Here is a 27,776-nt window from a genome sequence, read left to right on the forward strand (position 1 = left end):
GATGGCTTTTGCTATTCTAGGTCTCTTCTGGTTCCAAATGAATTTTTGGATTCTTTTTTCTAGTTCTGTGAAATATAGTGTTGGAATTTCAATTGGCATTGCATTGAATCTGTATAGCAGTTTTGGTAGTATGGCCATTTTCACTATGTTGATTCTTCCTACCCAGGAGCAGGGGATATCTTTCCATTTTCTTATATCCTGTTCAATCTCTTTTTTCAGAGTGCTGTAGTTTTCAGTGTGGAGGTCTTTTGCTTCTTTTGTTAGATTGATTCCTAGATACGTCATTTTTTTTTTTTTTGGATGCTATTGTGAAAGAAATTGTTTCCCTAATTTCTCTCTCAGGGAGTCTGTTATTTGTGTACAAGAAGGCTATTGATTTTGGGGTGTTCACCTTATATCCGGCTACTCTACTGAATCTGTCAATTAAGTCTAGAAGTCTTTTGGTGGAGTTTTTGGGTCTTCAATGTAGAGCATCATATCGTCAGCAAATAATGACAGTTTAACTTCTTCCTTTCCTATCTTTATTGTTTTAATTTCTTTCTCTTGTCTAATTGCTGTGGCTAATGTTTCCAGAACTATATCAAAGAGGAGTGGTGATAGTAGGTAGGCATCCTTGTCTTGTTCCTGATTTTAATGTGAAAGTTTTCAGTTTTGGGCCATTTAATTTGATGTTGGCTGTTGGTTTTTCATAGATAGCCTTTATTAAATTGAGATATAGCCATCTATTCCAATTTTTTGCAGGGTTTTTATCATGAATGGGTGTTGAATTTTGTCACATGCTTTTTCTGCATCTATCTAGAGGATCATGTGGTTTTTGTCCTTGACTTTGTTAATAGAGTGTATTATATTTATTGACTTAAGTATGTTGAACCATCCTTGCATCCCTGGAATAAATCCAACTTGGTCAGGATGGATGATCTTCTTGATGATCCTCTGCATTCTGTTTGCTAGTATCTTATTAAGGATTTTTTCATCTATATTCATTAAGGAGATTGGCCTGTAGTTCTCTTTTTTTGTTGCGTCTTTCCCTGGTTTGGTAATCAAAGTGATACTTGCTTCCTGGAATGAATTTGGAACTATAGCTTCCCTTTCAATTTCATTGAAAAGTATGAAGAGTAAAGGCAGTAGTTCTTCTCTAAATGTCTTGTAAAATTCAGCAGTGAATCCATCAGGACCTGGGCTTTTCTTTGTTGGTAAATTTTTAATTACATTTTCAATTCCACTGACTGTAATGAGGGTGTTTAGAATGTTTTTATCTTCTTTCTTCAACTTTGGTAATTCATAAGTATCTAAAAATCTGTTCCTTTCTTCTGTGTTTCCCAATTTATTTATTTATTTATTTATTTATTTTATTTTATTTTATTTATTTATTTTTTTTTTGGTACTGGGGATCGAACTCGGGTCCTTGCGCTTACAAGGCAGGCCACCAAACTGCTGAGCTAAATCCCCAGCCCTGTGTGTTTCCCAATTTGTTAGAGTATAGGTTCTCAAAGTAGGTAAAAATGATCTTCTGGATTTCTGTGGATCTGTTGTGACTTCACCTTTTTCATTCCTGATTGCATGGATCTGAGCCTTTTCTTTCCTTTTTTTTTTGATAAGATTAGGTAAGGGTTTATTGACTTTACTTCTTTCAAAAAACCAGCTCTGATGCATTTATTTTTTGTATTGTTTTCTTAGTTTCCATTGCATTGATTTCTGCTTGGATCTTTATAATTTCCTCTCTTGTTCGAGCTTTGGGTTTTTCTTGCTCTTGTTTTTCTGGTAGTCTAAGATTCATCAATAGGTTGTTCATCTGAGTTTGTTCTGTTTTCCTAGTGTAGGCATTCAGTGTTATGAATTTTCCACATAGAACTGCTTTCATTGTGTCCCATAGATTCCTGTATGTTGTACTGGCATTTTCATTTATTTGTAAAAACTGTCTAACTTCTTCTTTAATTTCTTCTGTGATCCATTGATTATTCAGGAAAGTGTGGCTCAATTTCATGTGTTTGTGAAGTTCCTACGGTTTCTTGCGCTATTGATCTCCACCTTTATTGCACTATGATCTGATAATATACAGGGAATAACTTTGATTCTTTTGCATTTATTCAAACCTGTTCTGTGAGCTAGTATGTGATCTATCTTGGAGAATGTCCCATGTGCAGCTGAAAAGAATGTTCTGATTTTGTGGGGTGGAACACTCTATAGATGTTTATTAAGTTTGTGTTCAAAAGCTTTGTGGAGTTCTAGTATTTCATTGTTGATTTTCTGCCTAGATGATCTGTCTATTTGTGATAGTGGGGTATTTAGATCCTCCACTACAATTGTATTAGTGCTTATTTGGTTTTTCATGTTACTTAATATTTGTTTTATATAGTTGGGGGCATTAGTATTTGGTGCATATATGTTTATGATTATCATCTCTTCCTCTTGAATTGTTCCCTTTACAAGAACATAGTGGCCTTCTTTGTCTCTCTTAATCAGTTTTGATTTGAAATTTACTTTGTCTGAGAATAAGATTGCTACCTCTGCTTTTTTGGGGGCTCCTGTCTCGTGGAGAATTGTTTTCCATCCTTTCACTTTCAGTCTATAGGCTTCTTTTTGCCCCAAGTGTGTTTCTTGTAGACAACATATTGTTGGATTTTGCTTCTTAATCCATTCTACCAGTCTATTCCTCTTGATTAGTGTACTGAGGCCATTGACATTGATGGTTATAACTGATATGTACTGACTTATTATTGTCATGTTATTGTCCTTTTGTTGACTCTTTTTACTTTTTTCCCCCTTTCCTTTTAGTTTCTTGCCTTGCCTATTTGATTTGGTCTGCTGGGCCTCATGGTGTTGTGACCTTCATTATCTCTTTCTAGGATATTGTTTAGAATTCCTTGTAGTGCTGCTTTGCTGTTCATGAAGTTTCTCAGGTGTTCTTTGCCATGGAAGTATCTTATTTCCCCATCCATTTTGAAAGAGAGTTTTGCAGGACACATCAGTCTAGGTTGGAGGTTGTTTTCTTTTAGGACTTGAAATACCTCACTGCAGGCTCTCCTTGACCTAAGGGTTTGTGTTGAAAAGTCTGCTGTGATTCTGATGGGCTTTCCTTTGCATGTGATTTGTTTCTTTTCTCTTACTGCTTGTAGTATTTTGTTCTTCTGTTGGGTTTCTGAGATCTTGATTATTATATGTCTAGGTATACTTTTTTTTTTTTTATCGTGGCTAGTTGGGAGTCCTATATGCCTCACTTATCTGTATGTCTAATTCTTCCCTTCTGTTTGGGAAGTTTTCTGTCATTAATTCTGTGAACAGCTTTTTAAAATCATTTGTATTTTCTCCTGCTATTTCGTGTATTCCTATCAGTCTTATGTTATTCTTCTTTGCATCATCTAGGAGTTGTTAGATCGATTTCTCATGATCCCTTACTGTTTTTAAGAGATCTCTCTTTTCACGGTCACTGACTGCAATCCTATCTTCTATATCTGAAATTCTATCTTCGCAATCTTTTCTTCTGTTGCATACACTTTCAATAGAGTTTTTAATCTCCTGGATATCTGTTTGAATCTGTTTTATGGATTCCATTTCTTTCCTCTGTTGGGCATTCATTGTTTCCATTTCTTTCTTATGCTGAGTCTTCATGGCTTCTATCATGGTCTTGAGCTCATCTATCTTTTTGTCAGTTTCTGTTCTAGAGTCTCGAATCATGACTTCCATTTTGCTCACCATCTCTATGGTTAATTTGGAAATTATTTCTGATTTGAATTTTTCTAGAGCCTGATGGATCGGTTTTGTTACCTCCTGTGCTATGGGTTCCAGGTATCCTGCTGGTTCACTATCAGACTTTTCATCCTCATTTGCCCTACTGTTTGCCATTGGTGAACTGGAAGTTTGTCTTTTTATCTTGCTTAAGTGTTTTCTCATTTTTATTTTTGCTGTTGGGTTGTCCTTGGTTTAATTACTGGGTTATTACATAAATCTTCCTGATATAGTTGCACTTTAGATTTTGAGTCTCTAATGACTCATAGACATTCTCATTTTCATAGTATCAGAGAAACAACTCATTAAATCAATCACAATCCTTTATCCCAATTCATATAATCAGGAGCACAATAGGATCAAGCACAATTTGCAAACTGACCACTTGTGGTAGTCATTAATCTATCACCTTTAAACCATGTGAATTAAATTAAAATCAAGAAGCAGCCCAAAATATGTTTGCAGTGAGTACGCTTTTCAATATAGTTTCTTTACCATTTAGGATGGGGGCTTAGATAGAGTTAGAATGGGAGGAGTAGATAAGAGAAAGAATTGGAGAAGGTTCCAAGTGAAGCCAGAGGACACAGACTGACAATATAATCTTTATGAAACTATTAAATCCAAAAGGGATAGACAGAGTGCAAGAATAAGGACAAGAATACATTCTCTTAACAGTAATAGGGGCTCACTTGCCCTTAATACTATTGACCCATGAGTGAGGTAAAATGACAGAAGAAATGAACATAAAGAAAAGAAAAAAAATGATAAAAGAAGTCTGAGTTAGGGCAGTATCAGGAACAAAAAGGGACATGAGGGATAATATGGTGGAACAAGAGACTGCTTTGGAGAAAGAGGAGAGAAAAGAGAATTTGCAGAGTGAAGTGAGCAAAAGAAAGAAAAAAATGAATTCAAAGGCCACTTTAAGACTATGTCTCTGCTGTCATAATATACCATGTGCACAGCCATGTGCCGAACCAAGTCCCCTGATCTCAGCTAACCAATGGCAGATCCCCACAACTCAGACTGACCTCAGGCCACAAGGCCCAAAGTGAGTTCCCTGACCTGCAGGGTTGAACTCCACAAATTTCTGTTACAGTTTCCCTCCACCCTTTCTTTAAAGATGTTCAAAGTTGGGAGCTCAGAAAAATAGCACCAGATATCTTAAGTGTGTGGGTAAACTTACAAGACACTTTTCTCTTATTTTAAAAATCTTTTGAATGCCTACTGTAGAAATAAATAATAATGTATGTTGAGTTTATATAAAGTATATAACAATATATAACAAGAAATATAGTGGTATAAGTTTTATACTATAAACATTACTTTCATGTAAATGACTCTAAATTAAAAATTGTACTATAAACTTTAAAGCAACTCCTAATGGTAAGAAATAAACAGTAATAAGTAAAAAGGCAAAAGGGAAAAAAATACAATGATACAAAAAGTTCTTCATTCAAAAGAAGGTAGCAAAAGAAAAATAAGATAAGATACAAAGATTGGACCAACAGGAAAAAAAAACCAACAAAAATGAAGATTTAAACCCAAATATATCAAAAACTACATTAAATGTAAGTAGGCTAAATAAACAAAATTGCAGTAAATGTTGTATTTGATAAAATAGTGGTATCTGACTATTTGTTGTCTGACAGGAAACCAGTATTAGACATAATACACAAATAGGTCAAAAGTAAAACAATGGGGAAAATATATCTTATATACATTAATAAAAAAGAAGGCAGAGGGGCTATATTAATACTAAAAATATATAATCAAAACAGTAAGATTATAATGAAAAAGGATAAATTTAATGAGAGGTCATAACAATTCTAAATGTTTGTCCACATGATAATGGAGCTTCAAAATAGATAAAACAAAAGCACAGAATCCCAAAAAGAAACAAAGAAATACATAGTATTTACACGCCTCTCTTTCGTTAATTGGTCAATGCGACAGAAAATCAGGCTAAATAAGACTTGAAAAACATAATCAGCTATTTGACCTAATTAGTACTTATAAAACACTTCACTCAATAACAGCAAAATAATTCAATTGTTGAGCTATAACAAATCTTAATATAACTTAAAAGAATCCAAATCATACCAGATGTTTTATCACAATGTATTAATTTAGAAATGAATAACATATACATTTCTACAAATACTCCAATATATGGAAAGTAAACTAACTTCTCAGTAACTCCTGAGTCAAAGATGAATCAAAAAAGAAATCAGAAAACATTTTATGCTATATAAAATGATAACTAAATATAACAAACTTTGGAGGATATACTTAAAGAAGAATTTAAAGGAAAATGTATAAGTTAAGTAGTTAGCTTGATAGGCATTTTGCTTTCTGGATTGGATAATTGGTAGAATCTTCTTAAAATCCAATCAAAAATATGTATGTATGTATACCAAGATCTTTAACTTTAATATTTAACCTTTAGAAATATAACGGAGAATAACAAGCAATAATAATACATATTTTATACATTAGAACATTCACTGCAACTACTTTTGTTACAGAAAGAAGCAGTAAGTGACACACAGAGAGGCAGCAGAATGGAAGTAAAATAATAAATTTACTCATCGATAAAGTTTGATCACACATATGCCGTGCCTGGATCGACAACACACTGGGTTACAACTCCTCCTTTTATAGGGTTTCACAGCCTTGACTTCACTTGGGTGGTTACATTTCATTCTCATAGTTCAAATCACGGTCGGTCACAGAACAGTTAATCTTTTCAACCCAGACTTATAAAAGAAAGTTATGGCCCCATTCCTAAGGACGCCTGTGCTCATGGATGGGCGTCCCTGGCTCTGTCTACACAAGCACTGCATGCCTTTCAGCCTCTCCACTCTGCTCTATGCACTCTCCACCATGCAGTCTCCTCACCAGGTCCACTGTGGGTCAGCCCTGTGGAAGCAGTTCCTGTGGGCACAGCTCTGACTTCCCAATGATGATCCAGCACACCAAGAAAAGTGCCTGGCACACTGCACTCAACAAATATGTCACATAAAGGAGCAAATTATCTTTTTCTATAAATAGTACAGTATTTCAAAAAATGTTTCCAGAGTATTTCACTTATTTTGAAAAATATGATAAGACTTTTTAAAAGTCTTTCACTATCTGACAACCAATCAGTCAAATCTTGTTAAGTCATTGCATTTGCTTTTCTTCTAAATTTGGAACACCAGCCAATTAATGAGGTTTCCTAACATCTAAATTCTCATCTAAATTCTCAACATCCATATTTCTTTATCTGTCCCTGAAATATGATTATCTCCTTTTTGATTTCCCCTGTCCTCCAGGTTTTCCATCTTCTTAAAATCCTTTAAATCCTAGTTTTAAAAAATGATTGAGGAGGACTGGGTTGAAAACCTAGAAGTTAGAAACAGATGTCAATATTCAATGTGGGTGAACTGTTTCAAAGGCGGGGCACATATTAGGAAGAAGCTAAAACACACTATATGCTCACACCAAAGTGCAAAGCTTCAACTCCAGCAGAACTAACAACTGCTCTAGGATCTCAGTGTGGATACCTCAAAAACTGGGAAAAGAATGCTAACCCTACATTCTACACATTCAATGCAATGATCAAATAAAACACAGGTGCCCCTGACTTATGAACTAGGTTCGTCCTTGAAGGAATTAGTTGATGAGGGCTCAGGCTCCTCTACACAGCCTCCAAAGTCTCTCTCCTGTCCACAGGAAGAGCTCAGTGTCCTTACAAAGACCCTGGCCCAGGATTTCTCAATGAACCACACACAGAAGAGGATGCTGTCCTGTTCCTTCCAGAGCTCTTTAAGAGTTAAAGAGACCATCTGAGACCATCTGGAAGCACAAGTGGCTGGCATTTGGGTTGTAACTCAAGAGTTTGGTTGTAAGTTAAAACTAAAATTCTGATTTTAACCCAAGTCAAGCCAGTCATCACTTGAGGGCCCACTGTAAAGGAAATAAGTGAGTTTTAATAAAAATTTGAGGTATTCTTCCAGCTACTGTTTAATTATCTAATTGATATCAAAGATATACAATTTTTCATTATTCAGAAATTCTTATGGAATATAGCATATAATTTCATGATAGTTAAAAAAAGAACATTCTGCTTGCCACAAACAGAGACCCCATAGGGACACAGCACAATCCTGGGTCTTTAACCTGTTACACACTGAAAGAGCATGGTATAAGTCTTCTTCTGAGGCAGTCAGGGACTTAAAATCTGTTTTTGCTAAAATAATGACTCTTCCCATGGACCTGCGGATGCCCCATGGGCACAAAAAGCAGAACAAGGCCTGACCTTCATTGTGCATCTGTCTCCTCTGCTACTATGAAGCTGGGTAAAATCCTGCTCAGCTCTGCACACAGGCATGCCAACCATTCAGGGGGCGTCTCTCTGACAGTGGGCAGCACAAGGCTGATTGGCCCTGAATGTATACAGCCTGGCTCACCTCTCTTCAAGACTGAGGATACCATAGTAAGCAGTTTAGAGGGACATGCAACTGCCAGGGAGGCCCCAGAAGTCTCTAGTCATTGTCACCTGTGGTTCCAGAGAGCCTCAGCAGAACCGAGACTTGCCTAAGCAAAAACTCATCACACAGAGGTTGGGTTAGGTGATCAGGACCAGGACTTCTGCTAAAGCATTTTTTTTTTTTTTAATCTAAAGCCTTCTTTTGAAACCAGGCCTGAACTAATGACCAAGCAAACTGCAGACCAGTCAAGTGCCTTCAAAGACAGTCCTATTCCACTGTTAGGGGCCAGTCTGAGTCTGAGGTCCCTGCCTCTCTGCTCTGAACTTCTGACTACCCAGTATTCTGCCTATGCCTGTAACAGATAAGTCCTGAAATGGTTTTCTGTGCTGATTACTGGAGAACCTTTTTGGGGCAAGCTAAGGCTCCTATCTCTTCTTTGGAAGAAGATACTACTACTCAGATGCTAACATACTCACGTATCAAACGTTCATGACAAAGCTTAGGTGGTTTTCACACAAGATCTAGCTAACAGTTATTGGATGGATAATGAACACGTGAATGCATGAACATTCCTAGCTTTAGTCAGCACTGAGTCATTAGTGTAGATGCAATTTAATGAGCAAACACTCTGGATCTCAAAGTTAGGTACAAAGGAGGGCTCTTGATTTATAATTTGCACCACTTTGGCATTTACGTTCATTTCATTTGAGAACAAAAATATACATTTAAGTTCTAAAAGCTATATTCATTAAATCAGATGTGAGTTTTCAATATGAGAAATTTAGATTGTTGTTAGGAGCATAAGAAGAAATAAAGACTAATTTTGGTTTCCACTTCATTTCCTTGTATACAAGTAGATACATTTTTTAAATTCTAAGCTTAGACTAGTTCTTATTCTATTTCTCTCCCACAATGCGTATACTGCTACATTATTAGGGGAAAAAATGGGTCAAGCCCTGTTAGATATTCAGTGTGGGTGGAAATCCTTTGAGAAGCTTTCTGGGGATGCCTCAAACATGGGAATTGCTGTTGAGATTCCAGGTGAAAAAGATAAAACTCTGTCAGTAGAAATATCTCTTATAAATAAACTCTTTCACACCCACTAAAAAGAAGGTTAGAAAGGTGCCTGAAATATAGCAATTAACCAATATCACTGCAAAGTTTTAGTGCAGAAAATCCCACGCTGGGCCTACAGATTGCACACAGTATGTTCCCTTAGTATTCTTGTTAATACAAAAATAATGCTCTAAGACACAAAATGTTAATATAAAACCACTTTATTATTTCTTCTGACTCTTGATATCCTTAATTTTACATGGTAATTTAGTATATAATATTGACTTCCTCTTTCTTATAAAGAAATGATTAATTTCTCTATAGGAGTTTGATCTGCTACATCTAAATTTCTCAGATCTCGAAAACACATGAGCATTATCAGAGTCTGAAACAGTTTCTTTATGAAACAGCATATCAACATGATTCTGTAATGAACATGCATGCACTCCTGCATCCACACCCTTGGCACAAGATCTGAACCGTAAACAACAGGGACAACGAGCTTCTCTTCAGTGAAAGCTGAGAGGATGGACTGGACTTTGGGCTCGCACTCTGGAAGGAAACCCATATCTAAGCAGCCTGTCAAAGATTTCTATGGGAATATTTTGTGAGGAATTCAATCTGCAGTTTTTCTCTTTTTCTCTCTAGAACCTAAATCTGGATGTAAAACGTCATTTGTTCTCTCATATAGTAAGCAAAATAAATTTAGAATGTTACATCTAATTTGTACTTCTTTTACATATTTGATACAGAAAAGAGCAAAAGCATCATCCTTCCAGTTACCATCCACCGGACAGTAGCCGAGTATCGACTACGTGCCAGCATTCTGAAGGCACAGCATCCACGAGACACAGCATACTCTCTAAGAGCAGATAAAACAGAGCAGTAAGCCACAGAGTAGCGCAAGACTGGAAAAGGGGCTGAGTTGTGTGAGGGGATGGGAGAGACACTGAAATGCAACGGGGACGTCTGGGTGAACCTGGGGGCGCAGTGCTTGGTCTCAGAGGGTAAATCACTCTGCGTAGACAGCAGGGCAAGAGGCAACATCACGAGTTCATGGAAGAGAAGTTAGGGCTTCATAAGGCTTGGGGAGATGCTGCTGTGAATTCTTAAGGGATGAATCCAGAGAAAAGACAGGCTGGGCCCTCCACTGCTGCCTGGAGTAAACAGGAAAGTCTGACTTTACTCTGACAATCATGTTGCATCAACCAGAAAACTACAAACATGTTACCATGGAAAAAATATCTGTTATATAGAAGTATGATCTGAAGAGCTCATTTAACCTGATCAGTGGACTGGTAATGTGAGCAGGGACAGCTTATCAAACACTGTGTTTGGACAATAAAATGTATGTAATAACTGCTCGTCTGCCTCATACAGCTTTGCTGTAATGCTATTTAGTTTAAATAACATGGCACTCCGGGCATGGTGGCACACGCCCGTAATCCCAGCACTCGGGAGGCTGAGGCAGGAGGACAGCTGTGAGTTCGAGACCAGCCTGGGCTACGTAGTGAGTTCCAGGTCAGTCTCAACTACACAGTGAGACCCTGTCTCAAAAAACCAAATAAATAAATAAATAAATACATAACATAACATGGAGCAACATTTCCATGTTGTAAAAGCAGGTTTTCCTTAATCCTTACTGTTTCTGGGTACATACACTTCCTGCTCTGCTTAATATCTATCTCCTGATAGAGTAAGGAGAGATCACGCTGATCTTTTTATGTATTTGTACTCCCAGACTGTGGCTTGGTTTGCCCCCAGATAAGAATTTCTTGAATTGAATTAAATGAGTAACAATTAAATAACAAACAAGAAAACTAAGAATATATATTCTAAAAATAATGATTTTTGTTTTAGAGTATGTTTAGTACTTCCCAGCCAGAGCAACCTGCAGGGTCCTGAAAAGCTATCTGCTCGGTAATGAGCTCTCCTTGTGGTACTGAGACCTCATCTCAGTTTCCCAGTATTCCCCAAGCCAAGTCCATTTCTTCACACACACACACACACACACACACACACACACACACACACACACACACACACACACACACACAAACACACACACACACACACACACACACACACACAGCAGGCACGAAAATGAACGCTGCATTGTATATTAAACTTAGAGTGTATTCTCTTGGGAGACAAGACTAAAATACTAAAGTAGATAATTCAATCCAGCAGCTGTTGGTTTCAGTTTTACTTTAAATATCAGATAAAAATGGGAGTAGAGAGAACTGGAGGATTATACATGTAATTAGAGAAAACTCATTTTGAGTTAATTAGCTTGTGATGTTACAGAAAATATAACTATTGTTTTCCTTCTTTTAATAACATAGAAGCCCAAACATAAAGAGTTCTACTAAAATTCTCTCATATGTAATAAAATGTGCCTCTAATTTTGTACTGTTTAACCAAGACAAAATAACATGAAGTCTTTCTAGGTATAGTTATTCTTGTACTGAACATGCTGCTATTCTTACCCGGTACCATATGGATATGTTCAAATGACGTAGGCAATAAAAATGGATTATCTCAAGTTTGTGAAGAGGTAATTCATCTTTTCATAGCTATAATATAAATATCACTTACATTTCAAATATGCATGTTAACTCTCATGAATCAGTTCAGTAAACTTTTAAGCCAAATATTCTAAGAATAAATCTGTAACAACACTACTTGAGAACAGTTGTGATTAATATGTAGGTCTATAGTTAAATTTGCATTTGTCAGAAAACAAAAAGCAGAGTTTATTTGACATAAACACAGGCTGTGTCTCTTTGCATCAGTAATAAGCTAAATAACAGCAATAAAAACTTAAATCTACAGATAAAAAAGATGACTCGGGGAACAGCCTTGCAGAAATTTCAGGCTTCAGAATAAGAAGGGGCCTAACAGTTAAATCCCAGAAAACCTTCAAACTACTCCAAGGAAGAATAAGCAGATTCTGGAAAGCCAACAGCATTTATACTCAGGAGAGCAGCATCACAGAAGTGCGGCCATAGGCAAGAGCTGCTGATTGGCCGGTGACACTCGCAAAGTAGTAGTTAGTATGGCCTGAAGTCAGGAATTTACAACCAGTAAAAAGTAGGCCTGAGGGTAAAAGACCATGATAAGGCTGAGGGAGCCACTGTGGAGGCTCTCTCAGTCCTTTGGGGGGTTCTGACAAATCCTTGGCCTGGCTACCACTACCACAGTCAGCAAGGGACTCCTCCTCCTACAGTTCAGAGGAGTCCGAGGGGCTGCTGGGGACACAGGGCCTGGTGAGGGCCCAGTCTGCTGAAGAGGGAGACTCTTCCCGGCCATCCTGAGTACCGTCAAGGGGTACCAACATTCACACTACCGACACGGGCAGCAGTCTTAAGTGTTCATGCTGATTACAGGAAAGAGCCTGTGACAGCAGCTAGGCTGATGCCAGAACATTTTGCAAGGTGAAAGAAGTTGAATGCAGTGTTCTGGATCCCAAAACGTATTAATTCTATGTATGCATGCTAATGAACCCAGCCAGAAAAGATGAAATAATAGCCGATCATCCTCTTGGTGTATGCTAATGAAACTTACTAAACTCTTACCATAACGAAAATAATAATTTGCTCAAATATGTATTATCTAACATGAGTATAACGAGGCAACAATAGCTAATATTTAGTTTTTTGAGATAAGAATACAAATTCAAAAAGGTTAAATCTAAAATAAATATTTGGTTATTTTCCACTACTGGGGATTGAACCCATGCTAGGTAAGCACTCCACCACTGAGTTGCATTTCCAGCAAGAATTGTGATGTAAGGGCAACCCCAGAAACACACAAAAATACAGTGCATACCTGTGTATTTGTGCACATAAAATCGTTTCATCAGAAACAATGCTCAATCTATTTTCATGTTGTGTATTTTGATATTCCAATTCTATTCCAGCCCATGAAATACTGATTAAGACTCGATATAACAATTTAATGATTCAGTAAAAGTTCTAAGCCCAGTCACCACTTCTGGGAGATGGGTACTACCAGCATCCCCCATTTTAAAGATGAGAAGTTAAGCAACTCATTCAAGCTTTCAAAGTGAGGAAGTAGCAGACCTGGGACTTGAAACAGACAGTTTGGCTCCAGAGTTAGAGGCTTAGGCAGGGCAGATGTTGAGCGACTGAACTCCAGGCACAAGTGGAAGCCTCACAGTGTGTTTACACGGCAGGGGAAAGGAGAGGGGCAAAGGGACACCAGTGTTCAGCTCTCTAACCCAGTGAACGGATGGACGTTTCCGAGACTGTTCCCTTCGCCCAGAGAGAAGAAACAAGCAGAAGAGCCTCGGCAGCGAAGCACTGCTCACCTCCTGTGAGAACACATTCTGGCGGGCTTGGGTTACAGCCAGGTTCAGTTTCTTCCTCCATTCCTTCTTTGTACTGGCCAGGGAGGAAGAACAGAATTCTTGAACGGTCTTTCATTTATTGTCATAAAATTAACTTCAATTTAATCCATACTCATGGAACATAATTCTTCCTTAGAATGCATTTTTAAAATAATTGAGAACCCCCCTAAAATGGGACACCAGAGAGCATGAAACCAAAGCTGAATTCTAATAGGATGATGAAGAAAAGAAAATCGTCTATACCCAACCACCATAAGCTTTCATACTGCAGCAACTCCTACCCTTCCAATTGATCTATGAATACTTTCTAAGTTCGACCTTTTCCAACTTTATACAACAGGCTGAATATTTTCCTTCCAGTGTAAACAGGACCATGTCTGTCCCCTGCTTTGAATACTTTGGTGCCTTCCCAGGTCTTCATGGAGAAGTACAGAACCCCTCAAAGGTCGTGCATGAACTGGCCCCAGCTGGCCTCGGTCACCAGCCCTTCTCTGGCACGGCTTGCTCCGCGTTTCCTCCAGTGCGCCGTTCTCCCTGTACAGACCGCACTGCGCTGTTCTCACGACCACCAACGCTCTCACTTGTTCCAGCAGCCCTCGCTCCTGTGCACAGCTAGCAGTCACTCCTCTTTCAGGTCATGACCTGGACTCACAGCCTGTGGGAATCTTCCAGATGTTCTGGACTCCTTTAGATCCTCATGTCCTATTCTTCTCAGAATATCCTGCACTCATGATCACAACTGACAATGTGAAATAGGAAGAAAAGGGCTAAAGGTGTAGGAGAAGTGGGGAGGGTAGGGGAAAGGGAATAAGGTAAAGGAAAAAAATAAGAGAAAATGAAAAAATGGAAATAAAATTTTAGTAAACAGGGAAGGGAGGAGGGGGTGAAGGAGGGCATGGGTATGGGGAGAAAATGAGAACCAAGACCTGTCATGTAAAGGTACAAGAACCCAATGATGAATGCAACTGTACTGTATACCTAAAATGTACCAATAAACTCAATGAGGAAAAAAAGAGTCATGATCACAGCTGGAATTGAACAACTATGTGTGATATTATCTGCTTCCCACCTATTTTCAGCTCACAGTGGTGAAGACAGATTGGACTCTGTGTTTTAATCCCTCCAGGACCCTCAGGACTAGCAGACTGCCTGAAACCTCGTAGGGCAATATATGTTTATGACACATAGTACACATATTCCTCCAGCCCTAAAGTTACGTTAAGTAAACCAGAGTCAAGTACTTTTATCTCCACAAACAAATATCTTCATTATGCAAGGCTTGAGCAAATAATGCTTAATGGGAGAAAATACAATGTCCCGTTTTAGTAATCGTTATGTAAAATACTAAACTATGAAGGACCATCATCAATAGTTCAGGAAGGTTTAGTCAATTCTTCCAAAGATCCTTCTTCTCATGTTTGTTTATATTTATGAAAATTCATTCACTTTGACAGCGCATAGCAGAACTGACAACCTAAGGTTAGGAAGATTAATAACAGCTGTGTCTCATATCTTATTCTGGCAGTCTACATGGAAGATAAAGTTGCTTTAAACATATTCTTTTACATGTTTTTTACACTGGTCATGACTCAGAATGCCTTGGTTTGAGTCCTGGCCCTGCCGGAGAAGCTGATTAAATGGCTTCTAGTATAACACTGGAGTGTGGCTGATGGAGCATAGGGTGCAAGTCTGCTGCCAAAAGCTCTAGACTTGTCTTTCCAAAATTTACAAAGAAAATTTTTAAAAATAGCTACTCAACAGGAAACAAAGGTAAATGTTAAACTGCAAGTCCTAGACAACAGTCTAGAAATTAGACTGCATCAACTAATTTAGGATGCATTCTTTTATACAGAAAAATGTAGTTGTAACTCTCTAGTTAAAGACCAGAGAGCAAACTTTAAGGAAAAAGTGGAAGTCAGGATGCTACAGGATGGAGGAGTAGGAGGTCCCGGATTTCACTCCCCCAGTACCACAGGTGGTTCAAGTAGCAACTGTCCCCAGACAAAACCAGCTCAGCACAAACCTCAACGTGTAGAAGGAAGCTTGGCTTACCTCCTTGGCCCAGAGAACTGAACACAATTGGCACTGGAGGTGCAGGAGAAATGGTCTTTCTTTGACCATGTTCTCCTTCTGCTCCCTTAGCTGACATAGCACCACACAGAAAGGACTTCCTGTGACCTAGTCTCTCCAGCAAGAAAAGAAAGCCATCAAGGTGGACACTGGCTAACATAAGGCTCCAAGATGCTACTCAAGAAGGTGACTGCTTTCTCATCTTCTGGGGAAAAGGAAAGGTAGAGAACCGCAAGACCAGAACACAGGGGTAGAGTAGAAAACAAGCAAGGAGGTGGAGTCCCCAAAGAGCAGTGTGCAGGGTTTTGTGACAATTCAGAGTATCTGCCTCCAGTCATGTTGAATTAGAGGTACCAGGCACAGCAGAGTTCATTCCAAAGCAGAGCTGGTTGCTCCAATAAAGATGAAGATCTCTAGATGGCCAGCACTGGCCTCTACATCAGGGGCCTGCCCACAGAAGAACAGCTTCACTGTAAATTTTGAAGCAAAAATACATTAGTACTGGCCCACCTGGAACACAGTCAGCACACTCTGCAGCCAAAGTTAATCCAAGTCCTCTCTGAGGGAAAGAAATAAGCAATACAGTGAATTTTTTAAAAAGCGGGCACTGGTTTTGCCTGGGAATTTAATCAGAGCATCCCATGTCTTCACAAACTACAGCCAAAAAGGGTAAAGAGAGGTAAATCTCAACCATGCACCACTACTGGGGACAGCAGATGGCCCACCCATCCAAATCCCCTTAGTCTTAGGGATCCTCCTGCAACTTTGTCCAACTGTTGGGCAGAAGAGACTGCAGGATGCTTAAAACATCTGAGCTAAAAGCTGAGCTCATCTAGTGGTCTTGCTGGATAGCCAAGCATGTGCAACTGGTGCTCCTGAACTTAGAACCAAGGCACACTCAGCCATCTTGAAAACCTGAAAGGAAGATTACAGCCAACTGGTCCTTCCTCTGCATGCATGCGCGTGCGTGCACATGTGTGTGTGTGTGTGTGTGTGTGTGTGTGGCATAGGCACATTATTATTATGCCCCACTCGAGGGTTTCAGATGGGAACAAGGACTACATTGGCAGTCAGGCAAGAGGTCATGTGTGTTACACTATGGCACAAAATTTGTTTAAATTTTGCCCATGTCCTGACACTCTGCAGAAGACTGAGATTAAGGCAGTAGACTAATTAATATGGCAAAGGAAATTTCAAGACAGACTAACATTCAGACTGTGACATGGCTGTTTTAGCCCAATTTATAGTCAGAGTCAGAGACAAAAAAAGGCAGAGCAGAGAAATTTGAAAAAGTACTTTTGGTCCAGTGGACCCATGTACAAAGTTGGGGCCAAAGGAAGTAAGGCTGCTACAGAATTAATGTCATTAAAAGAAAATCAAGTATTTCTATAGAAACATGGAAAAAAATGCCTCAAGGGCATTTCACGAATCAGCAAAACTGAACCCAAACTTTCTTTTAGGAATAGAGTCCCTGGAAGAGCATACTAGAGAAGGGCCTCCTAGGGAATTAGTTTTCCAGGATTCATTTAACCATGGTCAGCCATCCAGACACTCAAAAGGTGCTTCTGCCATGATCCAATGGTTCCTGCTGCTGCTTTTTCTGACAGAAAACCTTGGCATTGTCCAAGTGATAATGGTTTTACTGGCACACTGAATGTCAAGAGTTGTGGGGTCAAGGAGGCTTCTACCCAGATCTCAAAGGAGGGTGTGGAAAGTCAGGAAAGATGTCCCTGAAGGGGCAGTGGGAATGTGGCCAATAGTACAGTGGAGAGTCCAGGAATTCTGCAATGCCAAGAACATGGAATGTCTGCTGATAAAAACTGCAGGCTATGAATGCAGCCAGCTCAGAGAAGAGGCCTTGTGGGCTGCAACTGCAACCAGGCCATAGGGATGGGTGCAATCCAAGTTCTTTGGCACTCACATTTTACCACTATGAACACTGGATAGGAAGCTACAGGACTAGATTTTGGTCTTGCTTTGGTCTGACTCTTTTCTATCCCTCTGTTCTTTTCCTGTGAAATAGGAGTGTTTATTCTCTGATATTATACCTTGGAATTATGTAAACTGTCTTTGATTTTTACATAGTTCTACCACAGCTAAGAGTTTTCCTTGAGTCTCAAATGAGATTTGAACTTGGATTTTGGAAAAATACTGCAACTGTTGAGACTTTGGAGAAGGAATTATTCTGGATTGCTGCATTATGTTAGGTGAAATTGTGAACTGTTATTGTCTGTTTTTAGAGATTAGGTATGGTTTAGGAAGATGTGTCTGAGTACTAAGTTGAAAAGTGGCAGAAGAGGCAGTTAGGGTACAACTTCAACTTGATCAGCTTTGGGATTCACCCAAAGGATTCCTGCAGCACATGTCTAGGTGTATCTGGGTAGGTTGTGAAGGCATGGCCTTGGGGTCTAGGTCTGATCCTTTCCTCTCTGGCACTCTTCCCATTCTGTGCTTCCCGGCTGCCATGAACTAAGCAGCTTTGCTCTGCCATGCTCTTCAACCATAATGTCTCTGCCTTGAAGCCAGTCAATCATGGACAGAAACCATGAACAAATTAAAACTCTTGTGTTTTAAGTTGTAGGTGCTAGGTTTTGTGTTTCAGTGAATGAAAACCTGTCTAATACACAATACACGAACAACACAATAAGTTTGACAGAAAATAAAAAACAAAAACCCAAGTTTAGAAAAAACCTAGAGATGAACAATCTAGCTATAAAGCTGGAAAATACAATAAATGCTTCTAAGAGCTGACTCAATCAAGCAAACTCAACAAAGAACATGTGAAATTTCTCAGAGGATCAAAAAACAAAAAGATAGCCTAGAGGAATTCTGGGACATTATAGCAACACTTAATTTATTATTCCACAACTTATGAATTATTCAAGAGAAGAAAAAGAACAGAAAGTACATTTAAAGAAGTAGTAGATAAAAACTTCCTCAATGTTATCCACAGTCTTACATTCCAGAAGAAAAAGAGTAAGATTTGTAAAATTCTCAAAATTCTATACCAGCTTGTCCTGTAAGAAGGCATGAGAAACAGTCACAGGTACAGAGAAGTCAGACACGCCTCTTCTGCACAGTCTAAAAAAATTAAACATGTACTTAGCTAACTGAGACAGAAGGCTACTTGACAAACTCAAAATGGAACTTACAAATATTAAAAGGATAGAGGTATGCATTGGAATACTTAAATGGTATTAAATAAAAACTATAAGATAAATCAAATGGTAACTAATAATTATCAGAAGAGCAGACATTTAGTATATAATATCTAAGATAAGATGTAAGGTGGGAAAAGAAGTGAATAATAAAAATATTAATTTCTCACTTTACATGAGGTTAATTCAATAAATATTACTCTACTCTGCATACTTGATAAAAATAAATATTTTTACTTTGAAAAATACTAAAGCAGCCAATAATAACTTAAAAAATAAAAACGGTATGTAATCAAAATCATGAGAGGAAATTGTAAAAGCAAAATTCCAGAAGTCATAAAAATTTCAATGAAACAGAAACAGAAAATAAAAATTAAGACAACACAACAAGAACAAGTACATTTTGATATAACTGTTTTTCTATTAAATAATATACTCAGATTTATTTACACAAATTCCATCTGGTATTTATTGCTTATAAGAAGCTCATGTAAAATAACACCACGTAGAAAGAATTCAAATATCAATGTGAATATGGATGACTATATTAAAATTAGAATTGTAGTAAGTTATAACTACATGATGAAAATTACAACTAATAAAACTATGTTTTAAGATAATAAAATAGAAATTTGTTGGTGATGCATAAGAATCAACTTTACAAAAAAAATATATGTAAATCAGGAGGAAATATACCAAACTATTAACATTGGTGCTCAAAGTATGAATTATTTTGTTTCTCAATATATTTATTCATGTTATGATTTTAACTAAGAAAAATTACAAAGGAACAAAATAATGAAATAAATGAAAAGAAAAATCGGTCTTCTGGAACACAATACAAACTAAAGATATCTATTATTTCCAGTTTAATTAGATATTTAATACAGTTGATCAAAATAATTTCCAAGAAAGTTAAAAAATAAATATATATAAAATATAATAAAATATTGACAATTAAAAAGACAGTGAATTATATAAAATCATTAATGCTGATTCTCTTAGACTGTAGAAATATGGATGAGTGTAATTTCTATTATAAATTTTCCCCAATGAGCAAATACACTTTCATAAACTGTTGAAAATAACAGATTATTACATTCTTAAATTATAGTAAAATGATGCAATAGTTTATGGCTCTTATTTTCTTCTTTGTACAATGGCTAAATTCTCTAAGCGGTATACAAAATACATATTGTTCCTCAAGACACAAGAAAAATAAAATGTGTTAAAATTATCCACCAAAATCCATCTTGCACCACATTAAGTCAGCCAACACCCAACACTTCATTCCTGCAAGTTAAATTTTTTCTTATGGAACCTTCAGAGAAAATGAGCTAATGCTTCAGTTTCAAACAACAGGTGATATAAACGTTATCTTTTCTGAAAGAGCTAAAATGGGTTGACCCAAAATTCAGCCTTCCCATGAATTGTTTGTATTTCTATGAAAATGTTAGCTTCTATTTCTACCTTAGTTTTTACAAAGAAAAGAATAAGAACTTTTTCAGGAGAAGCCTAAAGTGTTTTTTAATGAGAAAGAAACAAATAACTAAAAGGAAGAAATCACTGTATTTCTTCAAAGGATATTCATGTGAAAAATGACGTGTCCTTTACCACAAATTTTAATTATGTATTTATTTTTAAGATGATAATCTAATTTGTCCTTCTAGTCAACTATCCATTTATCTATCAACCCGAGAAATAATCATGTCTAAGTTTTTCTTTCCTGTGTATATTTTACACTATTACAACATGTATGAATTCATAAATAATATACAGCATTACTTTGTGTTTTCTAATTACACAAGTTTCTAGAGCTGCGATCCTACAATCTCTGGGTTTGTCTCTTCAAACTTCTGTCCCTTCCCTTCAACCTCACTCCACCATGGGCCCAGTCCTTCTCAAGTTCTCTGCAGTTATACATGCAAACAATGCGGCACACAGATTGTGACAAGCTTGAGGATATATTTGTTTAGACATCGATTTTTATATTTAAATAAGATTCCAAGCAAATTATGTGTTTCAATACCAGGTTAATAATGTTCACTCACAATAGAGAAGAATATCCTTTCCTCCATATCTTTATTAGCAAAACTGCGTTTCTCCGGGGTGTTATACCATTTTTATTTTATCTCCTTCATTACTGCTTCTGACTTGGAGCAACTTTTCTATGAATCATCCGTTCTATGAATCATCCTTTTATATGTTTTGTTCCTTTGCAAAATTGGATGCTGTGATCTTTTTATCAAATTTGTAAAACTCATCCTGATAGATATCAAATCCTTCTATATTAATAACCCTCCTGTATTACTGCACTTTTGTTTCTTTTCCAAATTGACTGGAAATGATCATATTTTGCCATATCGTCTAAATTTACATAACCGGATGTGGCTACTGTTTATTTATGATTACTAATTGTGATTATGAAAGTTTCTCACCCCTCATTATGCAGGTAGTCTCTTCAGTTTTCTCACAGAAAGTCTATGTTCAATTTTTCATGCAGTGTTACTCCATCATGAAGTGAGGTTTTATTGTGACTTAAAATAAATGTCTGTTTTATTATCCTCATGCCTGACAGGTATCATTATCAGTATTATTTCATTAGTACACTATTTTCTTAATGAATTCAAAGACTTTCTGTCTTCCATTAAATTCTTTAATTTTGTCAATTCTATTTCTGGACTCTGTTCTCTATACTCTACCTGCCTGATCTGAATGCCAATGCCAAATTTATCTCATTATAGTGATTATATAATATGGTCTGACATCAGGAAAGGCAAGGTTCCTATTTTTTTTTTAACTCAAAGACTTTGTCATCTCCCCAAATCCATATACACTTAGGAATATTTTATATAATTTTAGATACTTTTGAGAATGGCGTATTCTTCCCTGTTTACCCTTTCCAAATATTGCCATTTGAATGGATTTGAAATTTTTATGTCTTTTGAGAGTTCAATTGTTTGATCAAATTATAAGAAAATATTTTAACCTTTTTTAAAATTAATTTTTAAGACCTCCTAAAAATACTGAGTAATGATACTTATAAAGTAAATTCTATCTACCTTAAAATCTGATTTAAACTACATATAATAGTATTTTACAGGTGTTATGTAAATAAATGCTGTTTGTGCTTGATTAAGACGGTGTTTTACACCTAAGTATTTTCCTTATACTCTCCTGTTAGCTTAGAGGTTTTAAATAAGAACAGTGAGCTAATTTTTATCATGATTATCAACCTATCACTGACAAGATCTTTATATGGAACCATTCTTGTTTTCCTGAAATATACACTGTTAAGTGATATGTATTATTCTTCACTGGATTTTATTAGCCAAAAGGTAAAAAAACAATGGTATAATTCTTTTAGTTAAATAACATGTGAGTTAAATATATTAATGTTTTCTTTTCAATGGTTTTATTTATTAATTAATGAGGATGGATTTTTTATTTTATATTATTTCTACTACAATTTGGTTGTAAAATATGCTGGACTCATACAATGAACTAAAAGAGCTTCCCATGTCTGTCATGGTCAGGAGCAGTACAAAGGGCACTGTCCTTGCTTATTTTTTTAAAAGGTAGGTAATTGGCACGTGTTATGTACGTGTTCCAACCATACAGCAGGCATACAAACATCACTTACTGCAAACACGTACACAAAAGAAGGGACAGTGTCAAGCAATGGAAGGGAGGGAAGGGAGCGAACAGAAAGGGGATGAGAAAAGGACGTAAGCGGTGCTGTGCACCTGGACCAGTTCCCATAGGAATGCAAACACTATGTACTACACACATGTACCGATATACTAAAAACTTTTTTAGGTTAGATTAACAAAAAATCACTTGGCCAGGGTACATTTTTCCCATGGATTTTAATAACCTTTCAAAGATGGTAATGACCCATTCGAATGCTACAGTTGAGTCCGTCGTGATAATATTTTCATAAGATGCCATATGCCATTCATTTCTATAGGTTTTGTAATTTACCAAAGTTGGGCTTGTACATTATCTTATAATTAGCTTATCTTCTTTTGTTTTGGTTCCGGGGAATTGAACTCGGGTCCTTGCGGCTTGTGAGGTAGGCAGTAGAACGACTGAGCTAAATCCCTGGCATGATTAGCTTATCTTCTGCATATGATTGATCTTCTCTCAATCCTAATCAGACCTTTATTAGTTCTAATAATCAGGGTGAAGGCATATTTTGCTATTTCACAGTAGATATCCTTATATTTTCCCCTGATTTCATTCTTTCCTTTTATTTTTTTCACGTTTTCAGTTTCCCAGATTACAGTTTTCATCAGTATTAATTACTTCTTCCAAGTTTATTTTTATTTATTTTGTTGTTCTTTATCAACTATATGTGTTTGGAAAAAAGATCACATGGCTGATGAAGGAAAATGGTCAGAAAGTTTGAAGCAAATTAGTCTAATTAAAATGAGTTTAATAGGCTGGGGATCAAAATTCATGTCCCAGATCTGTCCCTATTATGTCTCATACATCTCGTGCGCCTTTTAGCAAATTATTAAATCTGTGCAACTAATAGTTTTCACATATAAAACTAAAGAAAATTTAGAGCCTGAAGGTTCTTGTTGGGTAGAAAAACTGCACCTGGTAAAACAAAATCTTGAAGAACATATACCTAGCTACATTGCTGAAGAAAGATTTAAAAAGTAAAAAGACAACAAAAATTACAATTATATTGTTAAACTACATTCTCACACTACAATTAAAAGTAAATAAATAACCTAGTGTTCAGGAGCTGCAAAAATCCTTGTGATTTTGCAAACAAAAGCCTAACATATTTACTTACAATTCCACTGAGGTTAATTGCATCAATTAGATTTACCAAGTCTGGGCCCAGGGAAGTGGAAAAGGTCGCACAGGAGAAGTGTGATGCGCTGCTACCTTGTTTCCCATTACCTTTTCCACGCTCACACCTTAGCTAGTGCACCAAGGAGACCACTGCACTGTGGGACAGCTGCTACTGTGAAACGAGTTCATGTTCCCACTGGTGGCCTTGATTCCAGACTATCACATGAGGGAATAAAACAACTCCCCATCTCTGAAGACAGCCCCTGATTTGAAGACAGTCCTCTTAGCTCCACCATATTTTTCTCTTGTATAATAATGGCTGTTAAACAATACATTGCATAGATTTTACTCCCAAAGTAAAACTTTTTATCGGAAGGCCACTTATCCATTAACACAATATTTTGTATTTTTAAAAGTTCAACAGTGACAGCTCCCTAATTCTGACAGCAGTTTCCTCTCAATTCACCTGTGTACTGCAGAAACGACTTAGAGAAAACAAGAGCATTCTGTCACTATACATGACTTCATGAGTTCCAGGGATTCCCACATACTTATCTACTCTGTTAAATTCTTCAAAACATACTAACATCTTAATTTTTCCCCAAAAGGGGCATTCCTGTGCTGCTGAAGATGTCTTTGATTTCCTGGTCTTCAATGATCCCCCTGCCTCAGCCTCCTGAGTGGGTAGTGATGTAGGTAAGGGCCTGCCTAACCAAAATTAATAGTTTTTACAATGAGTTATTTGCCAAAATATCATTTGTGAATGGACCGTAACACACACTCCGTCTTGCGGCCAGAAGTTATTTTTGTACTTGTTACCGAAACAGAAAAGATAGATGCTGTGATGGCATTACGATGCCACTGAAAACATTAATTACATTAATTTTTTTCTTGGTGAAAAGGGAGGAAATATTCAGTGGGAAAAACACAGAACAAACATCATACAAGGTAAACCCCAAGCTAAGCTCTGTAAGACTAAGCAATAAAACGAAATACAAGCATATTACTTACGGATGTAGCTCTGAAAGCTGCTGGGCTATGGCACAAGCTGTTGGGTCTCTGTCTAAGGCATACAGGGTAATATCCGGCTGCGCCTGGAGAAGGGCTCTTGTGTGTCCTCCTGAACCAAATGTCATATCTAGAAAAACCTAGCCGACAGAAAGAAAATTGCACTTAGCCTGAGTATAAATCCTTCTTATAAACTGCCTTAATTTTCAGAAGTACATAGTGATTTTTCAGAGCTAAGAAAAAGAATATTTTGCCAGAGTTGAAATTTGCACATATGAAATCTGGTTCAATTATAAGTGACCAATCTGAGGGAAAAAAACTATCAGTATCAATGAAATAATTCATAGTACAGTCTGGCTAATTGAGACAAACCTATGTTTGACCTGAAAGTCAAACTGGCCCACTGCTCTGCCACCAGCTTGTTACTGTGCTTGAGCACCCAGCTGATAATAATGTCTCCAATAAGTGCTTCTCGTGTGGAGAGGGCTTTAAATCAGTGTGGCTCACTTTATCACTTTATCTCAGTTTCTCTAAATGCTTTGTATATCAATTAAATGCATTCGTGGGAAGGGAGAGAGACAGGGAGAGAGAGTGACAGAGACAGAGACAGAGTGGGAGAAAGATGGAAGATATAAGGGGAAAAGAACAGAGCAAAAATAAAAGAAAATGAATAAGAATGAATATATGTAAAAATAGTCACAGGACAAATCAAATGTAACCTGGAAAATTAAAGTCTAAGAAATAAACCTAGACAAAGCCTACAGATTTTTTTTTAAGATGCTTTATTCAGACCCTTTTTTTTCTTTTTTCTTTTTTTTTTCTTTTGTTTTTTTTTTTTTTTTTTTTTTTTTTTTTCTTTTGTTTTTTTTTTTTTTTTTTTTTTTTTTTTGGTACTGCTGATCAAACTCACAGCCTTGCACTTGTGAAGCAGGTGGCAGAACCACTGAGTTAAATCCCCAATCCTGCCTACAGCTTTTTAAGTTAAAATATACACAGCCAATTGTAGGTGTGATACTAAGTAACTACATAGATTTGGAAAAATCACTTAAAGTCACAAAATCCCACTGTGTTTAGATTTCTCCAGAGTTTAAGAAGCTACTATCATCACCTGCCTAATTGGCAAGATAACACAATTTCTCGTATAAACCAAAACACTTTCCAGTGTGAAAGATTTATCAGTAACCATTTTGCCAGGAAAACAGAATACAATGTATGTGAACGAGATCTGCCAGTGCCTGGGCCATCCCACCCACATGCACTTCTGTGGATCCCATCCTACTTCTTGGCCCTTTTATGTGGCCACTTTCTAAAGAGAATGTTCAGGTCACACATGAGCAATAAACCAGCCAGGACATGTGCACGCAAGTTAGTTGATTGTGACTGATATTGGAAGTCAAGATGTGTACTCTGCCCATTCCCTAAAGTTTCAAAAACTTTTGCTGCTACCATGAAATTTAAAATCTATTACTCTAATAATACTGAATACAATGACAAATAACTTATGTCTATCAGCTAGATTTAAAACTATTTCAACAGAGTTTTTAAAAGTTCATGTACATATTAGATAAAAAGGGCAACGCCTGCAGTGGATTCAAGTATCTCCATTCCTCTACCAACAGGACACAATTACACTGTACTTTGTGGCTTCTGTTCACCAAGCTAAGTCCCGGCCTCTGATCCAGTCCCCAAGAGTTAGCCTGCCACTGCACAGAAATGAGGAGGAGATCTTCCGATTAAAGGTGAGAGGAAGGTGGGTGTGAAATACAGAAGATGTGTGAATGTGGTAAAAATGAACAAGCATTTCTTTCTAATGAAAGTTGTAACATAACTTCACCTTGCTCTTCAGCTCATACCAGCACAAAAGGAAGAGGCAAGTCTACGTCGTCTTTCACCATTTTAAACAGTAACTATATTTTGAATGCATACTTAAATCACAAGATCAAATTACTTTCTCAGCTTATTATATAATTAAATGTATTTATGAGTAGGAAAACAATTGTTTGCCGCATCCTACTTCAGTTTTCAAACTGTGAGTTCAGTGTAACTTAAACAAATAATTTTCCTCATGTAGAACTACAAACCACTTCCTTGTCTGGCACCAATACCAAGTCTTGCTATAATCCTGGATTTAAATTAAGAATCTAGCAAATAAAACAATTTTCCCAGGCCAAGATATGCCCAATCAACATTTTAAAAGAAAAATCCCCTTTATTAAAAATATTCTGGAAATTGTGAGGGAGGTGACAATTATAATTTACACGACTTTTTTTTAATCTGTCAGGATTATGTCCTTGGAGATGTATTGACAATCAAGGGTGTTTCCACAGGGAAAAAAAAAAAATCTATTATTATCCATCAGGTGAAACCCAGAAAGCAAAATGTGGGAGACACAAGAAGTGAACCCTGCTTTATGCCCTGTGTTAATAGATGACAGGTACCAGCAACTTTCATTGTTAAAATTTTAATATGCATTGCTTATAAAAGATAATAGTGACATCTAGGTCTCATGAGTCACCCAGGGCTACAACTAAAAAAAACCTCAGCCTTTCCTTCCTCCTGAGTCATTAATGTGACAGAAAAGAATATTTATCTACAGAAGTTGGTAATAAAATAGGAGATAGATATATAGATAGATAGATAGATTTGTTGTTATTTAGATGCCTAAGAACAAATATGTCTAATGTTTCAAAGAAATCCTTCTGTGGCTCTCACCTATACATACATTTCAAATATTTGTCTTAGACTCTACACACATGTAGAATTCTTGTTTGAAGATACCTGATAGAACTTATTTTAAAACATCAAACACATTTGATATAAACAGCTTGCTCTGGTTAATTCACTTACTACTGTATACTCCTGATCAAACTGTGTTAATTTTCTGAACTTCAATTATTCCACCTACCACAAGAAGCGTGCCTCACAGAGATTTAGAAAGATTCACTTGTTTCTCCGTACCACCGTGGGGTTAGATTTTACAGATGTGGGAGCGAAGGTCCCATACAGCCAGCCAGGCAGGGGTAGGACGACCTTGTGCTCTTTCTCGCACCTCTCTACAGCCTGCACACTGCTTCCTGTTCACCAAGCACAGAGTTTCTCTGTCTG

At 37.0% G+C, this 27,776-nt stretch overlaps 1 protein-coding gene across 2 annotated transcripts in view; it reads right to left on the bottom strand.

Moving 5' to 3' along the window:
• Mettl15 (methyltransferase like 15) overlaps positions 1–27,776 on the bottom strand; it is a 192,375-nt gene that overhangs the window by 84,143 nt on the left and 80,456 nt on the right. For both annotated transcript variants that reach the window (XM_010640439.3, XM_010640438.3), the window contains exon 4: positions 24,675–24,811. In XM_010640439.3, the coding sequence (XP_010638741.1) occupies positions 24,675–24,811 (137 nt within the window). The remainder of the gene's footprint in view (positions 1–24,674; positions 24,812–27,776) is intronic.

Source organism: Fukomys damarensis, unplaced genomic scaffold (assembly GCF_012274545.1).
Source record: "Fukomys damarensis isolate Sample0158 unplaced genomic scaffold, DMR_v1.0_HiC HiC_scaffold_16, whole genome shotgun sequence".
NCBI classification, from domain to species: domain Eukaryota; kingdom Metazoa; phylum Chordata; class Mammalia; order Rodentia; family Bathyergidae; genus Fukomys; species Fukomys damarensis.